The sequence below is a fragment of the Danio aesculapii genome, chromosome 6, assembly GCF_903798145.1.
Source record: "Danio aesculapii chromosome 6, fDanAes4.1, whole genome shotgun sequence".
Lineage (NCBI taxonomy): Eukaryota > Metazoa > Chordata > Actinopteri > Cypriniformes > Danionidae > Danio > Danio aesculapii.
In genome coordinates, this window is record NC_079440.1 from 38,905,951 (window position 1) to 38,930,311 (window position 24,361).

The 24,361-nt window shown below is 34.8% G+C and overlaps 1 protein-coding gene across 1 annotated transcript; it reads left to right on the top strand.

Annotated features, from left to right (window-relative positions):
- The first annotated feature begins 20,356 nt into the window (after positions 1-20,356).
- lrrc15 (leucine rich repeat containing 15) lies at positions 20,357-23,882 on the top strand. The gene is made up of 2 exons (XM_056459095.1): positions 20,357-20,596; positions 21,873-23,882. The coding sequence occupies exon 2, from the start codon at positions 21,879-21,881 to the stop codon at positions 23,571-23,573; it is 1,695 nt and encodes a 564-aa protein (XP_056315070.1). The 5' UTR covers positions 20,357-20,596; positions 21,873-21,878; the 3' UTR covers positions 23,574-23,882.
- The last annotated feature ends 479 nt before the right edge of the window (positions 23,883-24,361 follow it).

The following is a 24,361-nucleotide window of genomic DNA, read 5'->3' on the forward strand; positions in this document are numbered from 1 at the left end:
ACGATTCAATCCATCTGTTCCTATGTGCATGTGTTAGGGGAGTACACAACCAGTAAGATTAGGCATATTGATGCTGTATTTAAAATGGTAATATAAATGTGATAGTAGGAAACCAAAATGAACCCAATGACGCATATATGCAATAAGCTTTCTTATTAAATAAAGATTTCATCTGGTTCTTTATTAAGATGGCCAATTTTCTAAAACAAATCTGAAAATGTCCTTGCTAAATACAGATTCCCTCTGAATATTTTCTGCAAAACAATAGGGATGTATTCCATGTATTATTTCCTGTTTTCCTTATTCCCTAAAGGTGCTGTATGTCAGTCTTTTAAAGCAAAAAAATACCATAATATGTTTGCAGATATTTAAGAAACATGCCAAGTGAACATTCTTGTTTATCTGAAAAACATTGCTAAAGTCAATTATACTACTTTGAAAATGTCTGTTACGTGCCAGAACACTGTCTTTGTTTTGGTCTTTTAACTTTGCCAGTGCCAGTTTAGCCAAATGTAGACGCTGATATGTGTTGGTTTTGTGTCACAGTTCTAAAGTTTAATTTCAAACGGTTTATTTTATTTTCACGATCTGAGGTGAACTATCTCCAGCTGCTTTCAGTAGTATGGCAATCAATGTCATGTAAAATGGCATTTAAACTCACATTATTAGCATTTAACACTGAATAAAGCACATGAGGTGTACCTGAGGTGATCATTGTCAGTTTTTTTGTTGTTCAGCTGCAAAAATTAGAAGCTGTTTCTAATATATCAATTTGAGGTGTTGGTTAGAACAAAAGCTCATTTTATTTTGGAAAATATTCCTTCTTTCATGTGACGTTGCTTTTATATAGAACACTATTTAAATTAGCCTCTAGACTCGATCGTCAGACCAGAGTCACACTCACTCCTGTTGGTCTTCCATCTGGCAACCTGCACTTGCGTTTGATCTAGGAATGCAATACCTTGTTCGACCACTGCGTGTCAGACTTATATCACCATTAAATATATACACTGAAAAAAGTAGCAACTTGTTTTTTTTCATTTGCTAGGTTTTGTACTTTTTAAGTCAACTTCAGATATGGAATTAAGTCAAATTTGCTATAAATTTATCTAAGTTATGTAATAGTAATACTGTTTGTGGATTTATTTAGACTTATTCATTTGAAGTTTAGCGGGTGGCTCAGTGCAAGAAGGCTTAGTCGCCTTACAGCAAGAAGGTTGCTGGTTTGAGCCCCGGCTGGGTCAGTTGACGTTTCTGTGTGGAGTTTGCATGTTCTCCCCATGTTCGCATGGGTTTAGTCCGGGTGCTCCGGTTTCCCCCACAGCCCAAAAACATGCGGTACAAGTGAATTGAATAAGTCGAATTAAAATTAATATTTTTAAAAATAATATTCGGTTCACAATCAAAGAATAGTACACTTTTCTCTTTGTAAAATGTAGTCAAACAATGTAGCGCTAAAGCACTGAATTAAGCAATGCTTTAAAAATATATATTTTACAACACGTTAAAATATGTGTTACAATCTGATAATGCACCAACATGGAAGTGTAGAATTAACTTTTTTTTTAATAATGCACAAGGACTATAATAGTAAATGATTTGATGTTGTTGTTGTTTTTGCGTTTTTGTTTTCTTTTTTATTCTTGTATGAATGTATCGTTTTAAATGGAAACAACACAAACTATATTACAATATCAAAGCCAATGATAAAACTAAATAAATACAACTGGAAACAACCCATTGTCTGACAAGTCTATTCCCCCAAAGAATCGTTGTTAACATAACAAACAATTCCATGTAAACCACAGTTCAAGCTTTAATTTAAACAAGGTTGAATTAAGTAATAATACAGAATTTATCATTCATTGATTGACTTTCCTTCGGCTTAGTATTATTTATAAGGGGTCATCATAGTGGAATGAATCGCCAACTATTCCAGCATATGTTTTAACCCAGTTCTGGGAAACACCCATACATTCTCACACACATACACTGCAATTTTTGTTTACACAACTCACCTATAGCACACGTTTTTGGACTGTGGCAGAAACCGAAGCACCCGGAGGAAACCCACACGAACATGGGGTAAAACATGCAAACTCCACACAGAAATGCTAACTGTCCCAGCCGGGACTCAAACCTGCAACCTCTTTGCTGTGAGGCGACAGTGCTAACCACTTAGCCACCGTGCCGCCTAATACAGAATTTGTTATTTTCTTATTTTCTAAATAATGTAGAATTTGTTTATTTATTTATTTCCAGGTAGTATGTGTGTCATCTAATTTTTTTCAGCTTACAAAAAAACGCTTACATAAGACCAATTTGCCAAACGAAATGAAAAGTACATGAGGGTCAGTTCATGCTGATAAGAGATAAGTCCATAATCTAAATTCTGATAGAATTACAGAGCACTTTTATAGTTTATACTCATATGGGCACAGAGGAATGGAAGGGGGTCAGAGGTGATCTTATCTAGTTTTTAGTAAAATATTTTTTTGGGGGGGATGGAGAATGGTAGGTTATTCTGGGTCTGTAGGTCTAAACAGAATGTTCCTCCAAGGGACCTGTTAAAGATAAGACTGCTGTGCCCCCATTGCACACCAGAAATGGTTTGTGGTCCCAGCTGTGGCTTTGTGAACATGCCTCATAGATTAGACTCTCACCCAGCAGCAGTCACGTGGCTCATTCTACAATTGCGGGTATTTCAAGCATTTTCCTTTCATTTTATTTTAATGATATATAACAAATGTATAATTTACAGTAAACTAAAGCCATTATTATTGTAAAATAATGCAAAATGTTTAAATGTGAAAACGATAATTTAATTCTGTAACTAATTGTTGTTTAAATCCTGTTAAACATTTTAAACCTCTAACAGAGTTGACAATAACAGAGTTGGGCAATAACAGAGTTGATGTTTTTCACCTTTTTTATGCTTTAGATCAGTGTTTCTCAACCATGTTCCTGCAGGACCACCAACAATGCATGTTTTGGTTGTCTCCTTGATATGTCACATCCATTAAAGGCTATTAGGGCTCTGTTAATGAGCTGATGATATGAATCAGGTGTGTTTGGTTAAGGTGACAAGAGCTGCGTCCCACATGGCACACTATGTGCATTTACACACTCAAGAGCATAGTATATGAATGTAGTGTCGTCCCAACTGGAACACTATTGGTTTTTGCTATCCGGAATTTCAAACCGTTTCCCTGATGACGTTTGACCGTTGCTTGCCATATTAGTGAAATAAATGACCAAACTACCAAATAATACGTGCCCTGAGTATAACCGAATTCACAATCGTGAGGCGCTATAATCACTCTCGTAGGAGAATTTTGCTTTTACAATCCAAAATGAAAAAAATAAAATAAATCCAACATCAGTAGCCAAAAGCTCCGCTCTTTACGCGATAGCAGCGATGATTGAGTGTTCTTTTTAACGACTGAATAAGTGCACCATCCGGGTATTTAAAGTGCACTTATTCTTTTTAGAGTTTTCAGTGTAAACACACTACTTACACTATTTATACTACAAAACGGCGTAGAATAGTGCATAAGTATGCAATTTAGGATGGACCTATGGAAAACGTGCAGAGCTGGTGGTCCTCCAGGAACATGGTTGAGAAACACTGCTTTAGATCACAGTAACAGAGTTGACAAACAATTAATATACTATTGGTGTATCATTTGGTGTAACATTTTGCACAAATAAATGAAGGAAAAATAATGACATGCTTTAACACCTTCCTCATATTTCCACCAAAGGAGGTGAAATCACTTGGAGAAAGTCACATGGTCTTTTTACAACTAATGTAACAAGAGTTGACCAGAGCATACTGACCCTATTTTTTTAAAACTGAACTTGCAAATAATACAGAAAGTATCCTACTGTAGATCCCATGAAGGATTTTCGTTTTTAAAAGATGTTTAATAGATGTCTTATAGACATCTAAACATAGTCGTCTTGGCTAAAACAAGACTAAATTTGGGCGGTCAGTGAAAATCTAATAGATGTATAAGAATCGGCCAAAACTAGACTAGTCCAAATAATCTGTCTATTTGACCACTAGTCTAGTTTTGGACTATTCTTAGATGTCTATTAGATTTTCACTGACAGCTCAAGTTTAGCCTTGTTTTAGCCAAGCTGTCTACTTTTAGACGTCTAGATGTCTATTAGACATAAAATTGTTTGCTGGGATGTTTTGTGCAAGGTTTTATTAAACTTAGAAGAATAAATACAAACAGAAAGATGAAAATAAGACTTAATTATTTCATGATAACTGAATATCATATATCATGATAATTGCCTGATTCAGGAGGCAAAGACAGTCAATAATAGCTATAAAAGAGACACAATGTCTTTAAATACACATACAAACACTGTTGTTTTAGAGATAAATTTGTATAATTCTTGTTTTATTCAAAACAGATTTATTTGTTTTATGGTTTTTGTTTAAGATTTATCCTGGAGATGCAATACCCGTAATACTAGAATCACATATAACTGTTCTCACATACTCGTAATGGAAAAGTATGTTTGTTTTTAGCCACATGTATATCTTAAGTTGCTCTTTTACTGTAAAAGTAATTCAAATTTATGCTTAAAAATGTAAACAATATAAAAAAGCATAAATTCATTCATATATTTATTTGTTTTGTGAGCCAACAATGCACAGACAGAGCAAAGATGTGACATTGCATTCTGAAAAAGCTATATTGGAAGAGCTGCGAATATCTGAATGCCTGTCACCTTCCTCTTCCTACAGCTGTCCGAAATATCCACCTTACCGTCTCGAACTGTCCTCCTCCCGTCTTCCCTTCTCAGATCTCATCTATCAGTTACAGGCAGCGTGACATTATTGGCTCTCTCTCATACTAATGATGACAGTGATGTAACCTTATCATATACCTTCTACAATGGTCAAAATCCAGGCAGCAGTAAGCTTAGAGTGAAGAAAGATAATACAGTCAGTATACAGAAAGGAATCACTGTATAATAGGGCCCTCATGTGGTAGAAGTGCGATATAGGTGAGCAAGGTGAGAGGTGTCAAAGAAAGACATTCAAAAATCAGGTTTTAATTAAAGCAGGTTTGTAAAACTCCTTAAAGTCTCTGAATTCCAAAATTTGGCAAGTGAATTAACAATATGTTTAATGTGGTACGTCCAGATTGCATTCATTCAACAAAATGTTTTTTTAGTGGTTGCTATGCAGTTACCCAAGAAAAAAGAAAAGTGCTGGGTGATTTCAATCCAATTTTGCATAAATGATGGACAAATTCAATGGTTGTAGTAACTCTGTTAACATTTAAACTGCCCTGTCAATTATCTTATCACAGTTAAAGGTGTCACATATTGCATTGCTTTAATTTAATTTAATTTAATTAATTTACAGTTTTTCTTAGTCACTTTGGTGCATTTCTCACAACAATCAATCGCGGATGTATCGCTGGATTGCATCTGTCCATTGTAATTAATACATGATATTAAATAGGCCTACATTTTGTGCATATCTGACGGACAGTTTTTGGTCTTATAAATCTATTATTTGTTATCAGGTGTATTATTTTGCCAGTGTTATGTTGTTACCTTTTTTAATAATTGTCTTTAATTATGTCACCGTGTTGTACGAGGTTTGTCTTTGTTTACCATTGTTTAACGTTATCTTTATTTCTTATTGTGTACGTCTTGTACTTTATACTTGTATATGTCCATTGTAGTTTATTAAATCTGCTAATAAAATACACGAGTCTGTGTATAAAAACCCATTTTACTTCACATTTATAGTAATTTATGTTTACATTTTCGTAAATCAAAACTATAAATTTATAATATTAATATAATATTAATTAGCCTATAAGGCCGTGCTTTATATAATTTCATCATTTTATTTTTAATGTACAGTGAAACGATGAATCCATGGTCAGGTTATAATGTACACGGCCGTTCCATTTGAATAAGTACCCGACTTGCGTCCTCGGTAGTTCGTTCTTCCAAGTCTGAACTTGGCAAGTCTGAACGTCCAAGGACTCAAGTCCGAACTTTGCATACCGGCCATTAGATCGCCCCCTGGGGGCTAGCTACAGTACAAGTCATAAACCACGCCTCCTCCGTGTTAATGAACGAGACCTGAGCCCAAATTTTAAAAAAATTACACTGACAATAGAATTTCACGAAAGATGGTTTTGGTCAATAAAGGCACCGATTATCAACCTGATAGGTTCAGATCTTAATTTTTGTGAGCAGTATGTAGCAGTAAATTACCACTACCAAATTGTACGGTACTGTACCACCCAGTGAAAACAAGATATAAATGGAAAAGTAAAGGAGGAAGATCTTTTCATAAACCCCCCAGCCAGCACAACCATCTGGTACATACTTAGAAATCCAGCATCGCCCAGTCTATTCCATCCCAGAACCAGTGCCAGCAATCCTGGAGATTTCCTGTTATTTTACCCTCTTTAAAATCAACCTTACCTGTACTACCATGGTCTGCTGGTCAGCCAGATCAGCCAGTAGTAGAATTTGGCCCCATCTGTCACACAGCTCCACCATGGCAATCTGATCGCATGACTCAATCAAAGTCCAGCATGCTCCTGGCTATATCCCAGTTTGCCACTCCCTGCCATTCTTGAATTCTTTCATGGGACATCATTGGATAACCCAACGGGCATCGGATGCACACTTCAGAATCATGGCAGAAGTAGTAGTTACTTCTCGCATACTATTTTTCGAATTCTATGAATTTGGACATACTACTTGGCCCGCATACTGTTTTTAGCATACTATCTAGAATGGAAGAATGCTATTTCGGATGCAGCCTAAGTATTTTTTGGGCTTCTTTTAAGTTACTTTATTCATTCTAGTTTTACCGATTGTTTCAGTTTGATTTAACCCAATTCCAATTTCAAGTGATTGTAAAATGTTGACTGTTTCTTATCACAACTGATCACATTAACAAATTATGACTGCATTTAGACATCCTATTATTTCAGAAGCACAATACTTTCAGTTATACATTCATTGGGGACTAATTGAAGTGAATTGTGTAGACCACTTTCACTGTGGAGTAGAAAACCAACATCTGGCAAAGACTTTATCAGGGACACAATTCAGATCAGCAGAATAGAATTATCAAAACACAAGTGACTACTGTGAAATTAAGAAAATTTTACCAATCAAACTGAGACTTATAAATGTAACCAAATATGAAAGGAACCAAAAACTATACTGTAGATCCACAAGGTACACCAAGTAATGGACATTTTGTGTGGACTTTCAATGACCTGAGCACTGGTGAAGGAGAGTGGAGAGAGTGGGCTTAGGATGGGTCATAGGAACAGCTAGCTTTCTTGCAGATCTTCTTTGATTAGGATGTTTATTGTTTTGTTGCAATCCATCTGTTTTTGAGAGTTCCTGGGGAAATCGGGGAGATCAGAGTGTTCTTACATCCTGAGTTTTGGTTCTGAGGAGATCAAAATGACCTTACAAAAAGCATTGTTGTCTTAATAGCTCATTGTTGTTTGAGCTTCCGGCGTAGAATGTTTCAAATTTACTCTGGCAGAATTTGATTTTAAGCTCATCAAGACAGAAAATGAGGTGAGTAACACTGTAAGAAAAAAAGTGTTATCAAAACTCAGTGTGCTGTTTTTACAAATGAATGTCCAATGTTTCCTGATGTATTCCTTTCTAGCTATGTAAGTACTTCAGTATCAGTGGTGCTTCCTCTCATTGTGCTGATGGTTTTCCAAAACAACAACTCTAAGATCAGACATGACTTGTCTACCCAGCAGGCGCAGGACTTCAACATGGCATCAGATTGACGTTGTACCCCAACATTGTGGGGAAGTTGCATTTTGTTTGGAAATGAAAATCTGGTTGATGTCAGAACCCAACGTCAAACCGACGTCAATGTCCAACCTAAAAATCAACAATTATGAATGTGTAATGATGTTACAGCTTGACATTGTGTTGACATTACCACTATGACGTCTATCAGATGTTGGATTTTGGTTACCATACTTATTTATGAATAAATGAATCAATATGACGTTTGTTTAAGATGTTAGCTTGATGTTGAATTTTGGTCTCTTTCCAACACAACCTAAAATCAACCAAATATCAATGTCATTTGACGTCATTATTGGACATCAAAATAACGTTGTCCTTAGACACTGGCTAGACATTGAAATTTGGTCACCTGTTGTCACAACCGAACTCTAACCTAATATTAACGTCTTATAACATTGTGTGCCTGCTTGGTAGGAACTTTAAATATGTTAATCAGAGTGGTATATAAAAAATCATAGGGTGCCCACTATAAAAATAAAATCAATTTTCATGCGTGTATTCATTTGTTTGGTAATGACTAATGAGTGGTGGATAAGTATGTATGTACAACACAATCTCATGACAATTCGTAACTTTTTGATTTAGTGGCCTAATTCGTATGAATTCGTACCATCTAATTCATACAATTTAGTACGATTTGCTCATCCCCCAATGACGGTTGGTTTAGGGGTGGGGTTAGGTGCCACGCCTCCTTTTTAAAATCGTACAATTTCGTACGACTGAACTGAACTGACAAACTGAACTTTTTGCCACTAAATTGACAAAACGTAAAATACTTACGTTTTCTCTTAAGATCAGGCTGGTATGTATGCATGTATGTAATTAAGTGGATATGTTTACAGTAGGTTACACCATGGTTTTAGATTTTTCCAGACAAAGTTTTAAATGCAATAATCAATATAGGCTCATCATTGAGTACGTTTACATGAACATCAGTAATCGAATTATTTGCTTTTATCTAATTAAGACTATAATAAGAATAAGATGTTTACATGAGTTGCATTTTGAGTGTTACTTTCATGATCCTGTTTTATATGTTGTAGCACATAATTTGATATACGTCATCGCGTCACCGTGCTAGCCGCATTTCCTCCGGAGTTTCATGTAATTTTGAGTGTTTCATTTTTAAATTGTGGACTTTAACTGCAGTTTGGCAATTTCACTTTCATTCATGAACATTTCCAGCGTGCCCTCCGTGACAAAGAGATATTGGATGCAACTATGAACTGCTGGAAGTGTTGTTTAATGAAAGTTCATACCACATGCTGAATGGATGGAAAAAGAAAACTCTGCATTTCACGATGCAGGTGTCTGTGGTCTGCACTGACTCGGTAGGTGCAAACAGCCGCGCGTGTGCGTGGACTATCCTGTTGCAAAACGCTGTGAAAAGTCCTACATGACAGTAATAATCCGATTAAGGTGTTTACATGTCTGTAATGCACTTCAATAATGAGACTAAAATCAGCATACTCCACACGCCTTAATTCGATTTCTCTTTAGTTTGATTATGACCTTAATCTGATTAAATTAATCAAAAATCGCTGTTTACATGGTTAACTCTTAATCAGAGTATTGTCTTAATCGCATTAAAATTGAATTATTGATGTCCATGTAAACGTAGTCATTGATATGTGCATACACATTTCTGGAGATTGTGAAATACGTCTCAGCAGGTACATTTTTTGCAGTTTTTGTTTTCACGAATCCACTTGAGGCCACTGTGTACACTTTTCAGATCTCAAATTTCTCTCGCGAGTGCCATTAGTGTCTGTTGTTCTTGTGTAAATCTACCAGAGGCTGCTGTTGACCGACTGACTGACTGACTGATGGAGTGACCGACTGAACGATCCTCCACCCACCTTTTCTCTAAACCTAACCGAAAGTGTTTTTAAAAGCACCGATTGACCCGATCACCCCCTTCCCTAAACCCAGCCAACAGTGTTCAAAAGCAATCCAGAAAAAGAAATGTTCTCGTGGCTGCCTGATTTTTACATTTTTAGATTTTTGGTAAAACTTTATTTTGATGGTCCATTTGACTAGTAGACTGTCTGCTTAATATCTGTGGATACTGCTCCTTCAACAGACCTTTAACTGACTATAAGAAACTTTGCAAGTACATGTCAACTTACACTAAACCTAACCCCAACCTAATAGTTCTCTTATAATCTAATGAGAATTAATTGACATGTAACGTAAATTCAACAAACGGACCATCAAGATAAAGTGTGACCAATTTTTTGCCTTTTGTTTTACCTGCTTTCTAGAACCGTTCTCCGCTGGACTCGAACCTCGTCATTGCAGACAATTCCTCTCTGTGTCTCAAGTCCACCTACGTACATGGCGATCTCCTGGGCAAACTGGTAACAGCGGAAAAGCCATCCACACGAAGGTAAGTGGTCAGCTGGTAGAATGAAAAGAAACAGAAGCCGTTGGCGGCGTCAATCCACCCCCTCGCGTTTGTTTCAAAAGCGAAATGCAGCTATATGTAGCGCTGGCTCATAATTTGTTCTCTCCAGAAATGTATACAGTTGTATGTTTTCACAATGAGCCTGTGTTGGCATTAATTATTGTGACATTGTTTTGTGTTTTAGCCACTGCCACTGCATTTAGAGTTTATGAGGAATTTTTATGGCAGACACAGGAATTCATGTTGAATGGGTAAAGGGCAGAAACCACATGTGAACCAATGAGAAGTCCTGTTCTTCTGAGTCTTGGTATCAGGGGTCTTCCTCTGACCCTCAGAGAGGTATCTGGATGTTGTCCTATCATCCTTATCAGATGTGCTGGACATTTATTTGTACTAGTCCTCCAAGATCCTATCAAGTTCAACTGTTGCAGTTAGAGAAGAGCCCCTGGGATGTGCTGCTTACTGCATCTGTTACTGTATTCCAGGACCTATTTATACTTCATCTAACCCAAAATGAGGTTTACGTTGATGTAATTTGTTGATGAAATCGTGTTGATGTATTTGGAGTAAATTATCATTTGAAACATGGATTAGTCAAGTGGCGATGGTCTTTTTCTGTTTGTATTTTTGTTATTTAAATATGATTTTCTTTGTCTGTCTGTCTGTCTATCTAAAATTAAATCATTTTCTTAATGTAAAACACCATATGCAAATTCTAAATTAAAAAGAATACACATTTTTTGACTGTGATTTTTTTTTTTCCAGTAAAAGTTTCCAGTTTTTTTATTTGGATTTCATTTCATTGTAATGGTTAAAAATCTGTAACCCCTTATTCTAAAAATCTGTTTCTTCAAAACAAAACATTGAACTCTATTTTATTTTATTTTATTTTATTTTATTTTATTTTATTTTATTTTATTTTATTAATTTTTTTTTATTTTATTTATTTTTTTTTATTTAATTTAATTTTATTTTATTTATAAGAATCCTAGTTCTATTTTAATTTTAAAAACTCTTACTGGCCCCAAAATTGGGAATTACAGTGTATACATGGATATGTTATCACAGCAGCAACAATAAATATTTAGATTTTCTCCCAAATGGTGCTGTTGTTGAACGAAAAAACAATGATGCTGGACAAATTTCCGGGCATTCATCTTTCCAAATCAAACTCCACCTCAGCATCCTGTGATGTCTTACCAGTTTCTCTCAGTACAATTCCAGCTAATCTAGTAAAATATCGGTCACAGATAATCCAGCATGTGTGATTTATGTATTGCTTACAGAAAAATAAAAAAGAAAGAAACACATGCACACTGTCTCTTTAACATGGTAAACAAAACAGGCTCTGTAATATTGATCTGTGACATATTACTTTATTAGATATGGCTTTGCCTTTTAGCTGTCTTTGAGTCTTTTGAATCTGTCCTTTTTTTCAATTTATGAAATGTTTTGACTTATGTAACTGTTTTTTAGTCGGCCTAGCATGACCCATCTTGACAATAGGCTTACTCAAGGCTGTATACTGCTCAGTTATCTATTTTATGCTTTGTTTTTTGTTGTAGGCTAGTTTGTTTTGTATATCTGAAACTTGTGTGTTGATTAAAAGTGTTTAGATTAGGGTGTGTAAGTTTATGACTGTCCATGTGCTGGGTTGTTGTGTTTTATAGTTAATTTCACCGTTTCTAGGAAATTTGAAGGAGTCTGCTTGAGATTTTACACCCAGGCTCCTTGCAAAGATTCAATGAGAAAATGATGTAAGCATTTATAGTTAAATAGAGAACATATTTTCAGGACTTAGTAATACATGGCACAGCTTTTAACAGCCCATATGTGAGTGTATTATGAAGGGAAGTGGCTTGTTTATTTCATTAAATGAGTGCAGTCAGCATAACTTTATCTAAAAGTAAGGGCTAAAAATGACTAATCAATGATTATGGAACTGATAATCTATGTATTGATTTAGATTTTTTATGAATAATATTTTAGATATTTTCTTTCTTTCTTTCTTTCTTTCTTTCTTTCTTTCTTTCTTTCTTTCTTTCTTTCTTTCTTTCTTTCTTTCTTTCTTTCTTTCTTTCTTTCTTTCTTTCTTTCTTCTTAAAGGGCATCTATTTTACTCCTTTTACAAGATACGCCTTTTGTGTCTCCAGAATGTGTCTGTAAAGTTTCAGCTCAAAATACCCATCAGATAAATTATTATAACCTGAAGAATCTGTCCATTTTGGTGTCTGAATACATTGTAGCCGTTTTTGTAGCCTGTGGCTTTAAAGAGCCCCTATTATGGGTTGTTGAAAATGACTTTTCATGTAGTGTGTAACACAGCTCTAAGTGAAGTGAAATATCCAACTAAGTTAGGTTCAGGTGTGAGGTGTCTGAATAACACCGTTGAGAACCGGGTACTATGTACTGTGGTGTTAGTAACTACTATGAAGCGTGTTTCGGGTGGCTGCTGTGATCGGATCCTATACCAGTGTTGGCGAGCCGGGGGTATCACAGCATTACCAACATGCTGAGGACTGGGGGGCTGGTTGAAATTAAGGGGGGGTTTCGAGATAAATAACAAAATGGGTGGGTGGCTGGAGATGGGTCTGAAATACGGGAGACTCCCAGAAAAAACAGGAGTGTTGGAAGGTATGCTCACACACACACTATGCACTCTGACTACTTAAATATTGTTGATAAACCATGCTGGGCATTTCACTCTGTCTCGCGCTCAACGCTGTCGCCAATCGCAACAGGCTGTCATCGGTCCATTCAGTGCAGATTAGCTTTGCGCTAAGGAGGGGTTTGGGAACAAATGAATCGCTGAACGATTCATACGGGAGTCGCTGGGATAATTAGGTAAAAATAAATACATATTATAAGACAATGGTAGTGTTTATCGACCTTGCATGCATATCAGCCGGTTGCTGGAGACCCTTAAAACTCAAATATGACCCTTTTTAATGTATAATGGGGGTTCTTTAAATACAAATGAGCTGCTTCAGCTTGCCCACCATTCCAACATGCGTGTTTGCTTCTCATCATGCTTTACGTCAGCTAAACATCAGTCAGTGATAGAGAAAGACACTGATGAAGCTGAAATACAGCTCATTAGACAAAAATAGCAAGCCAGTTTACTTGATGTATTTGTGGTGGAGTTTATTCAAGCCTTTCTGAAATGATGAGTCCCACAAAAATGACATTTGTAGTACACAGACACACACATTAGCATTTACTGACACCATGCGGCCATGGTGATTAAAGTGGTTAAGAATTACATAGCTTCTTTATTACAAATTGCTCTGTTTTAAAAATGTTTTAAACTTATAAAACTTCAGAGAGTTTTAACAGATATTTTAGTCCCAGTTTATTTGCAACAAAAAAATCTGTGGACATGTGTATTAATGTGATTATAGAAACATGGCACCTGTCAAATAATTTGGTGGGTGGGGAAAACTGCGCTCCTACATCACATTGCGATGGGCCTCAAAATTACTGGGATTTGGGTCTTATTTTAATGTCAGGAAATTTTTGAAAAGAGACTTGTTGGGTTTCTATCACTCTAACATGACTGTAGCCACACTATACCTACGCACATTTCTGTCCAAACAACTTACAAAAGTTGATTTTCATCATAGGTGGCCTTTCATAATACATATGTTAAAGCTGCATGAAATAGCTGTACTAATATAATACAATCAACATTAAGTGTCAGCAAGAAAAAATAAATAGAAAATGTAAAGATTACACTTTGCACAACATGTTAAGTGTCTCTAAGATTCCAGTAATTACATTTTTTCCTGTCATTTTATTTTCTGTGAATCTTAAATGTTTCATAAATAAACAAAGTCAGGCAGATTATTTTTCCCTTTATTTCTCTTTTAAAAAAAACTGCAGACAATGTTTTGATTTTAAAATAGAATATTGTTATGTTTGTACATCTGTATGTATAAATTTCAATCCATTAAAAATAAAAATAAAACATGTTTCCCACTCATTCTAAAAATTTGATTGATGATTGATTGATTGATTGATTGATTGATTGATTAAAAATCCAATATATAATAATAATAATAATAATACTAATAATAATAATAATAATAATAATAATAATAATTCTCAAATACAAATTTGACAGACAATGCTACAAGGAGCACTGAGACACATAACTATGATAGATGAAGCTAATGTGAGGCACACACATTGTGATAGACAAAACAACAGAGATAGTGATCTCCATGATTCATTTTTCCAGCATCCTTATGCTAAATACCCGGACAAAAAAAAAATTTCAAACTGGGAAATAATTTGGAAATTTGGTTGAAAAGAAATCTGTGGCTCAAGGAGTCACATCTCTGTACAGGAAGCAATTAGCCAAGGAAAGCTTCACATCCTTAAACAGGCCGGAATTCCCCTAAACATTCAGAGTTTTTAACGATCTACTATTGGAAATAACAGCACACTGGAGAAAAACAGTGTAAACGCACGTGCAAATAACAATTAGTAATAGAAAGTAGAAGAATACAAAGTAGGCATAGAGCAGACATATTCTAGGTACTAGGTACTGACTCAGGTCAAACCTTTTTTGACCTGAGTCTGACCAAGAGAAAAGAATAATAAACTGGCAGAGAAAGAACAGGTGAAGGGGAAGAACTGAGAAATATCATTCAAACTTGGTGCAGAAGAATGTTAACCCAGATTTAAGTTTATCTTAGCATTTACCATCGTGCATTCCTGATTTCCTGCTAAAATTCCTGAGTGAAAGTCTCTGGCATGAGGCCACATGCTGCTGTGTTAAATCAAGATGTTTATATCCCTTCCTATCTTGGAGCTCAATGTGACAAAACTTGCTTTTAAAGAAAACTTCCTCATCCTCTTTCCATGGGAAGAAAAACAAGTAACACTTTACAATAGCAGTCCATAAATAATGATGTACTAAGATACATTTATTGTATCATAGATGTATTTTTTTACATATAGATGTATTTTATTATGAACTAATGATAAGTTAAGGCATACGCTAATCAAGTAACTTTAACTACATCATGAATAATTTATTAATTAACACTTTAGTTTAAGCTAAATGTAACCCACACTATGAGAATGAAGATTCATTAAAAGTGAAACTTGACCAACATGAACTCATGACCTGTTATTGCATCATTATTTTATGACTTTTCTTGGAGGGGCACATTATTATTAACGGATGAACTCCTGTATTTAAACGATTCATTATGATTTAGACAGAACACGTTTTTATTGTTTTTCAATGACGGATGTGCATGATTGCTACGTTTAAATACAAGTGTTCATGAATTGATTGGCACATATCTTAACTTAGTTCATAATAAAGTAACATTTAGTTTACGTATTAGTGCATTGTGCATAATGTTACTGTAAAGTGAAACCAGAAAAACGTGTTATAAAAAGTTATCTTGTACCTTGTGAAAAAAATAATACCCACACAATGTGATAATTTTCATTTCGCTACTACTTTTCAATTCTAAATCGGATTAATGAGCTGTTTTAAGAAGAAAGATGGGAAATGTCTGACTGCAACATAACTGAGACAAATGAGAGGCTTGAAGAATTCATATATTCTGTGGTTACAATAGCAAACATGTTTGTTGTCTTATTTGATATTGTTTTGATATACGTCTGGTTTGAATTGTGTATTGAACAAATTTTAATTGCGGAACATTATGATTAACGTGTTATTGTGTCTTCATATAGCTGTTTATTTTGATTGGCTGAAAATGTTGTCCAGACATGCTACATTGCATCTCTATTGCCACATATTTGTCTAACATTTTATATAGTTGTTTTTATTTTGATCAATAAACTATATTTTATAATAATAACATTAGTATTCAATACAAGTGTTTCGCATTAATTTATGGTCTGTTTGTAGTGGTGAATGACAGTTGAAGTTACATTGTTCCACCATCAGGGAGTAACAGAGCCTTGTCCACAGTAACAGTGTCCATTATAAAGACTGTTAAGACCCATTCACACCAAACACAGTGACTATAAAGATAACAATAAAGACAGAATTCTAAGAATTGTTCGAAATGTAAAACAGCAGCAGAGTCAAGACCTCAAATATAATAATGAAGATGTAGAGAAACAATATATAATAAAAAGGCTTGCACAATTTAATGATACAGATGACGTCATTGAGGAGAAGCTCTGCCTGATGTTAAGCCCTATATTTAAGTTATTTAAAGATAATGACTATCAAGAAAAAAGTAATACCATTGAAAAAAATTTATTCCAAGAAAATAAGTTATTCCAAGAAAGATTACCAAACAGAGGTATAAAAAAATACAAAAACATCAGGTAACCCAGCCTGATCTCATGAGAAAACGTAAATAATCTACGTTTTGTCAGTTTAGTGGCTAATTCACTTGTTAGATTTGATTAGATAGATTACACAAGCTGGATTCACTGATCAAAAGCACTAGTAGTTTACTGTACTAGGACATCTGCTGGTTACAAGGGGGATAATGCTGAAAAGCATATACTAACAATAAACAGATTTTTATAATTTGTCAGTGTGTATGTGGCTCATTTTTATGGTTATATTTAGTTTCTTTGTGTGAATAGGCCTTTATAATGTAAAGAGTCAAAAGCACTTTTGTTGGAAGTCCCATTAACAGTTGAAAGGGTGTATCCTTTGCAGATATTCAAACCTTATTGATGTGATACTGATCTGAGGATGAATTTGACTGGTAAAGTAGCTAAATTAGACTCTCTCAATAAATCATTTTCTTGCATAAAACTGTATCACTGAAGTATAACACGGTATGTATTTGGAATTTGCTTGGCTTTCGCAATTATGGGGTTAAACTTGACAAATGACTAGATACTAAAGAGTGATATTGCAATGAAAAAAAGTACTATTTCATTACCCGTGCTAAAATGACATTTTTTAGATTAGCAACTGATACATCTCACACAGATCAAGTTTTTAAGACTCTCCCTGGTTGTTTCTTTGTATTGTATGTATTTGTGCAGTTGCACTTGTGTTGATTAGCATAAAAAAAAATTTTGATTACACTTTTATCCATGATATGGCTTTGTATCAAAGTGTGTTTATCATGGTTGCATGGCTACGCATGTGGTTTTACTCATTTATAGATAAGTGTCTCCCAAGCAACCAAGGTACCACATAGTACTCTACAAACCACTGTAGTGATATTAATGGTCTTATTGAAATAAATATTACGATTTTGGGGCGGCACAGTGGCTCAGTGGTTAGAATTGTCGCATTACAGTAAGAAGGTTGCAGGTTCGAGTCCCAGCTGGGTCAGTTGGCTTTTCTGTGTGGTGTTTGCATGTTCTCCCTGTGTTCGTGTAGGTTTTCTCTGGGTGCTCCAGTTTCCCCCACAGTCAAAGACATGTACTATAGGGGAATTAAATCAACTAAATTGGCCGTAGTTAATGTGTGTGAATTTGAGAGTGTATGGATGTTTCCAAGTACATGGTTGCAGCTGGAAGGGCATCTGCTGTGTAAAACATATGCTAGATAAGTTGGTGGTTCATTCCGCTGTGGCGACGGCTAATGAATAAAGAGACTAAGCCAAAGGAAAATGAATGATGAATATGAGGATTTCTATTCCCCTTCACTTAAGGTGAAAGTGAGTGTCAGATGATACTGTAAGTTCCTTTTTTAAAATTGTGCAGCATTAAATTGTGCCTTGCTTTAAATAATAATCAAAGATTGTTGAAATAAAGATGCCATAAGGCAAGGTCTAGGCAACAGGGCAAATGTTGATTAGTTGTTGATACTGATATTTTACTTTCTTAATGACTTTTCACAAGTTGTGGTCAATAAACAAGCAAAACAAAAGACAAATGGTTCATTCTGTGATCAGCAGTAGTGATGTCCTCATTTCTGTAATCAACATCTGATAAGCTTAAGTTCATGGGGTTAAAGTGTCACTTCAACCCCCGTTTGCATTTCCGTTTATTCATCTTAAGTAATGGCATCTGTTCATGTTCCAATGAATCTAAATTTAATTCCATATTCATGTGTGAATGTCTGTCTCTCTGTATCTATCTATGTGAAGTTTATAAACCTGCTTTGGAAATGAAATCAGTTGGAATAACATATGTGAGATTAGTCAGCATTAACACTGTGAAAATGATTCATGTGTTTTTTGTAGTAGTAACAAAGATTAGGGAAAATCCACCATGGCAGCACTTGCAAAATAAAAGGAAATAAGTTTGGGTGGACTCATATTTTTTTAGGGCAACATGGAACATTCTTTTTGAAGCATACTGATAATTCCACAACATCTGCTTTGATATGTCTTGTCAAATTCCCGTAATTTTCCTTGACTCAGCAGAGAGCAAAATATGTTTTCAAGTTAGTAAGTGATCTTTGGCACAGTAGAAAATGTTGTATACTTGTAATAGGTTACATATGTCCACTGAGCTTGTTTTATTTTATTAGCTTTATTAACTTTTTTCACTATTACTATAATATCTTGCAATACGCTAATATCTCACATTTCTAGGAAAGAAAACTGCCAGACAGTCTATAAACACGTTACTGCATAAAAAATTAATTACAAAAATCTGAGGGAACTTTTAAAAATGTAAGAATTGCAACATTTAAACTCGGAATTACCGAAAAAAAGTTGCTATTGCCTTCATTTTTATTCATCACTTTATTGACTTTAGAATTCATATTTTGTTCGTTCATTTGTTCATTCATAATTTTATCCATTAATTTTAACTCAGAGTTAAAGAAAATAGTTGCTATTGTCTTTATTTTTATCCATCCCTTTATTGACTTTAGAATTCATCGTTCGCTCGTTTGTTCGTTTTTTTGTTTGTTCGTTCGTTCGTTCATTCATTCCTTCATAAATTCATCCGTTAATTTTAACTCAGAGTTAAAGAAAATAGTTGCTATTGTCTTTGTTTTTATCCCTCCCTTTATTGACTTTAGAACTCATCGTTCGCTCGTTTGTTCTATATTTTTGTTTGTTTGTTTGTTCGTTCATTCATTCCTTCATAAATTCATCCATTAATTTTAACTCAGAATTACAGAAAATAGTTGCTATTATCTTTATTTTTATCCATTCCTTTATCGACTTTATCGACTTTAGAATTCATCGTTCATTTGTTCATTCATTCATAAATTCATCCGTTAATTTTAACTCAGAATTACAGAAAATAGTTGCTATTGTCTTTATTTTTATCCATCCCTTTATCAACTTTAGACTTCATCGTTCGTTCATTCATTTGTTCGTTCGTTCATAAATTCACCCATTCATTTTAACTCAGAATTACAGAAAATGGTTGCTATTATCTTTATTTTTATCCATTCCTTTATCAACTTTATCGACTTTATCGACTTTAGAATTCATCGTTCATTCGTTCATTCATTCATAAATTCATCCGTTAATTTTAACTCAGAATTACAGAAAATAGTTGCTATTGTCTTTATTTTTATCCATCCCTTTATCAACTTTAGAATTCATCGTTCGTTCATTCATTTGTTCGTTCGTTCATAAATTCACCCATTAATTTTAACTCAGAATTACAGAAAAATAGTTGCTATTGTCTTTATTTTTTTCTCCATCCCTTTATCAACTTTAGAATTCATCGTTCATTAATTCATTCATTCGTTCATTCATTCGTTCATTCATTCGTTCATTCGTTCGTTCGTTCATTCATTCGTTCGTTCGTTCGTTCGTTCGTTCGTTCGTTCGTTCGTTCGTTCGTTCGTTCGTTCGTTCGTTCATTCATTCAATCATAAATTCATTCATTAATTCAATCAAAAATTCATTCATTCATTCATTCATTCATTCATTCATTCATTCATTCTTTGAAAGAAATGGGCTTCCATATATTAAAATCCCCTACAGATGTTAATGATTGTTTATGGCATTTTATAAGAATGTGCACATATGGTTTACCTCAGAACAAAATGTTCTACATTCGGTTCTGTTCTGTAACCAACTTCAGAAATATCGTTACATATAGTCAAACTATCGTTGTCATTTTTTTTTTATAAAGTCACAGCATCTAAACACCCACAGATCTTTGTTTACGCACTCAAATACCCACAAACTTCCTGCCCCTTTAAAGAGCAGCACAAGGGTGGGGCCCCAAACCAGCATTTCCCCACCAACTCATTTCCAAATAATGTGCGAGAGTACATGAGAGCTTTTGTGCAAGGCAGAGCAGTCAACGGCTGACTGTAAAAGGGATAACCAGAGAGATATGAGGAGGCAGAAAGGAATCTGACCAAAAAACAACCCATCTGTTTAAAAGCAAACGGGGAAACGCTTCAGTGCGACGAGGAGAAACACAAATATCTCTGACAAATCTCCAAGTTCAACGGTAAGACACTTTGTATAAATTCATTACTCCTGACTGTCATTAAAACGTAAGTTAACAGTATTACAGTGAGCTTAATTATAATTCTTAAAGAGTAGTTAGTAGTAATAACAAGAGCACAACAAACATGTCTTTACAACAAATTTGGCTAAATCAGAAATATATGCTTATTGAATATCTGACATTAAAATGGCTATTTTCTAAATAACAAGACGCGATCTTAGATAAAAAATTGCTGTGAATAACAGTTAGAAGCAGACAGTTAAATGTGCCAGCTCTCACAGAGGGTAGTTTGGTTTCACTGGAACAGATTATGAAGTCATGAAACTTTGTTCCATGTGGTTTTCAGTATTGTCCTGACCTAAAACTGCATGCTTGTATATTATACTATTGTGATGGTGCAATTGAGTATTAGTAGACTGTCTGCTTAATATCTGTTAATACTGCTGCTGAACAGACATTTAACTGACTATAAGGAACTTTGCAAGTACATGTCAACTTACACTAACCCTAACCCTAACCAAACAGTTTACTTATAGTATAACGAGAATTAGTTGGCATGTCGATGCAATTTAACTTAAATTTAATACATAAATTGAATGACCATTAAAATAAAGTATGACCAATTTCCAAATAATAAAATGTTTCTAGAGCAAAGAGTAGTGCTAATATTTGTGCATAGGCTTTTTCAGCAAAAAGTCAAATTTAAAGATGTTATATGAAAGGTCATTTTCAAATCCAGTCAACATTCAGAAGGGCTATTTTTTTAACAGTGCTAACACTAGCTTAGCCAATATTTTAATCTTTGTGAAGTTGAAGATGAGTTTTGATAAACTTAAACTATTCAAGTAAAATTTTAAAAAGAGAAATTGAGTGAACATAAAAAAAATGGAACCACTTACTAAATTAAATGTAGAAGCTGTAAACTTTTACAGTGTATAAGTAAACATAAGACAAATATATTTTAAAGCATTTTCCTGAATATACAAAATAAGAATACAACTGCTGAGGATGTAAAATGTGAGAAAAACCAAAATGTGGTTACAAAACCACTGTAAGTCATTTACAGAATCGAAACTTGTGTGATATGGGTGGAGGAATACCATAACAGGAAGGTTACCCAAGAGGCTTTGTCACAAATAGTCAACCGCCCATCTTTTTCCCTCTGTGTGTCAACATTTGCTGTGTGACAAATTTAGGCTTTGGTGTGGCTGTACATGTTCATATTTACTACTTCTGTAAAGTATTACAAATGCTATAATTTCTGCTGTCTTTGTAGGAATCAATGGACCTGGTGTGGTGTGTGATTATTGGCATGTTTGCCATGAATGCTGTTGCTTCTGCATGTCCAGAAAACTGCCAGTGCCAAGTGACGAAAATTGTCTGTCAAGGATTTTCAGTGAAAGAAATTCCACTCACCATGCCCCCAACCATCAACACTCTTGTTATCTCCAACACCAGCATTCAATCATTAAAACCATCGGATTTTCAGACTTTTGCTGAGAGGCTTACACTGTTTGTAGCCAAAAATTCTAATATAACGGAGGTGGAACCTCATACATTTGATCAAGCTTTCAATCTCAATGCCTTAGGTTTCAGTGGGACAATGCTAACCTCTCTACCAGACAACCTATTTCAGAATCTAACTGCATTAACAACTTTAACACTGAGTGGCAACAAACTAGAAGTTTTGCCATCATCTCTTCTTACTCCACTTGTAAAAATGATCACTATGGACCTAAGCAAAAACCTTCTCAGCTCTCTGTCAGAAGATACTTTTAGGGGTTTAAACCGCCTAGAAAAGCTCATGTTACAGAGAAACTCAATCAAACAGCTTCACAGCAGCACTTTTCAGGGGCTCAGTCATCTCAGTTTCCTGTTTCTACAGCAAAATCAGTTAACGGATATACCAGCAGGCTTATTTGATGATTTGGTGAACCTTGAGGTATTGCATCTACAAGACAACAAAATCGAGCAATTGCCAGCAAATCTTTTTGCAAGAGTGCAGAAGCTGAAGAAACTCTACCTCTCCAGCAATAGGTTATCATTGCTTCCCAGTGGAATCTTTCTGAATCTTCCCAGCCTTACTCATATTTCACTGTACGAGAACCGACTCAGTAGGCTAATGCCTGAGACTTTTGGTCCAATGGCCCTTCAGGAGCTTTGGCTGTACGACAACTTGTTTACCCACCTCGAGGAGAACGTGTTCAGCAATTTAACCAACATACGTCTTTTGGTGATCAGTAGGAACCGGATTCAGTACATCTCTCCCGGTGCTTTCAATGGCCTTATAGAGCTTGAGGAGGTTTCCCTTCACACCAATCGATTAACCAGTATTGAGTCTGGGATTTTTAGAGGCCTTCCAAAGTTAGCGAATATATCTATAGAGAACAATCAAATACAGCAGATACCCATACAACTGTTAGATGGTGTGTCCCGTTTGTCTCTCCTGGAGATGCAAAACAACTCTCTACAACACTTGCCCAAAGACTTTCTGGACACTTTGTCTATAGTTGAAAATGTTGTTCTTCATGAAAATCCCTGGAGGTGTGATCAGGACATAAAACCTTTTTGGGATTGGCTTTTACAGCATTCAGAGAAAGTGAAGAACCTTACCCTTGTGATGTGCTCTTCTCCCCCATCCCTGAATGGTAGAAATGTTAGAGATCTGAAGGAGGATGACATCATGGTCAAACAAACGTCAACTATGACAACGGTTGATACTTCTTCACAAAGCACACCCGCAAGTGTAACCAGAAGGCCACCAGATTCAAACTTCACAACAGTTTCAGACGAGAAAAAGGACCAAAGTGAAGGTGATGCTGCGGGTCAAGGTCTGTCCAAAGACAAACTCATTATCATAATTGCTATCATTTGTACTGCTGTTGTTGTTAGTCTCATCTCCTGTGTGTTATGGAGGAAGAACAAGCGAGGAAGTGAAAACTTGGACCGTCGAAGAAAGACAAATTCAGTTATTTAGCATTATCTAAAGGCTCAATGTTTGGGTTGTTTTAATCATCTCTGTCTGTTTAAATAATGAGCAATGTCTTTTTAACAGGTGTATTGTCTTTGGAAATTTTTTTTCTTTGTAAATGTTTTTTTCTGTCCTGCAAAGTTGAGCTTACTAACATTTTGACTAAAAAAATCCAATTGATGTTGATTTTATGATTTATTGATCATAATTTCATGAATTGTGTCATAATGTAAAGCAATGTACTGTATTATGTGTGAATGACTGCACACATTCTGTAAATCTGTGTTAAATAAATATGTTTCCTCATGAGAAAAACATTTTGTGGGTCTGCATGTGTGTATCTTACAATTTTATTTTATTTTTTTTTTACCTAATTTAGATGTTGACAACATTATATTATGAGATTGACAGTTAATTTTCTTGATTTTCTAAATGACTTTAACTGAGCTATTTACTGTTAAGCAGTAATCATGCACAAATAAACACAATAAGACAACAAGAAAACACAAACTGCATACATACAAACATATACATGAATATACATACAGTGCTCAGCATATATGAGTACACCCCAGTTTGAAAATGAATATTTTATCAATTTATCTGTGAATTTAGATGATATATTTTGGTGCATTTGAACAAAACAGATTTATTAAACAAATATATTTATTAAAATATCATTTTAGTCACAGGACATGATTAGAAATAGAAAAATGACATTTAAATTCAAGTGAAATATTGCTGTATATAAATAAATATATATATATATATATATATATATGTGTGTGTGTGTG

Excerpts from the sequence above, each read along its gene's own strand:
- lrrc15 (XM_056459095.1), top strand. The coding sequence starts at position 21,879 with ATGGACCTGGTGTGGTGTGTGATTATTGGCATGTTTGCCATGAATGCT.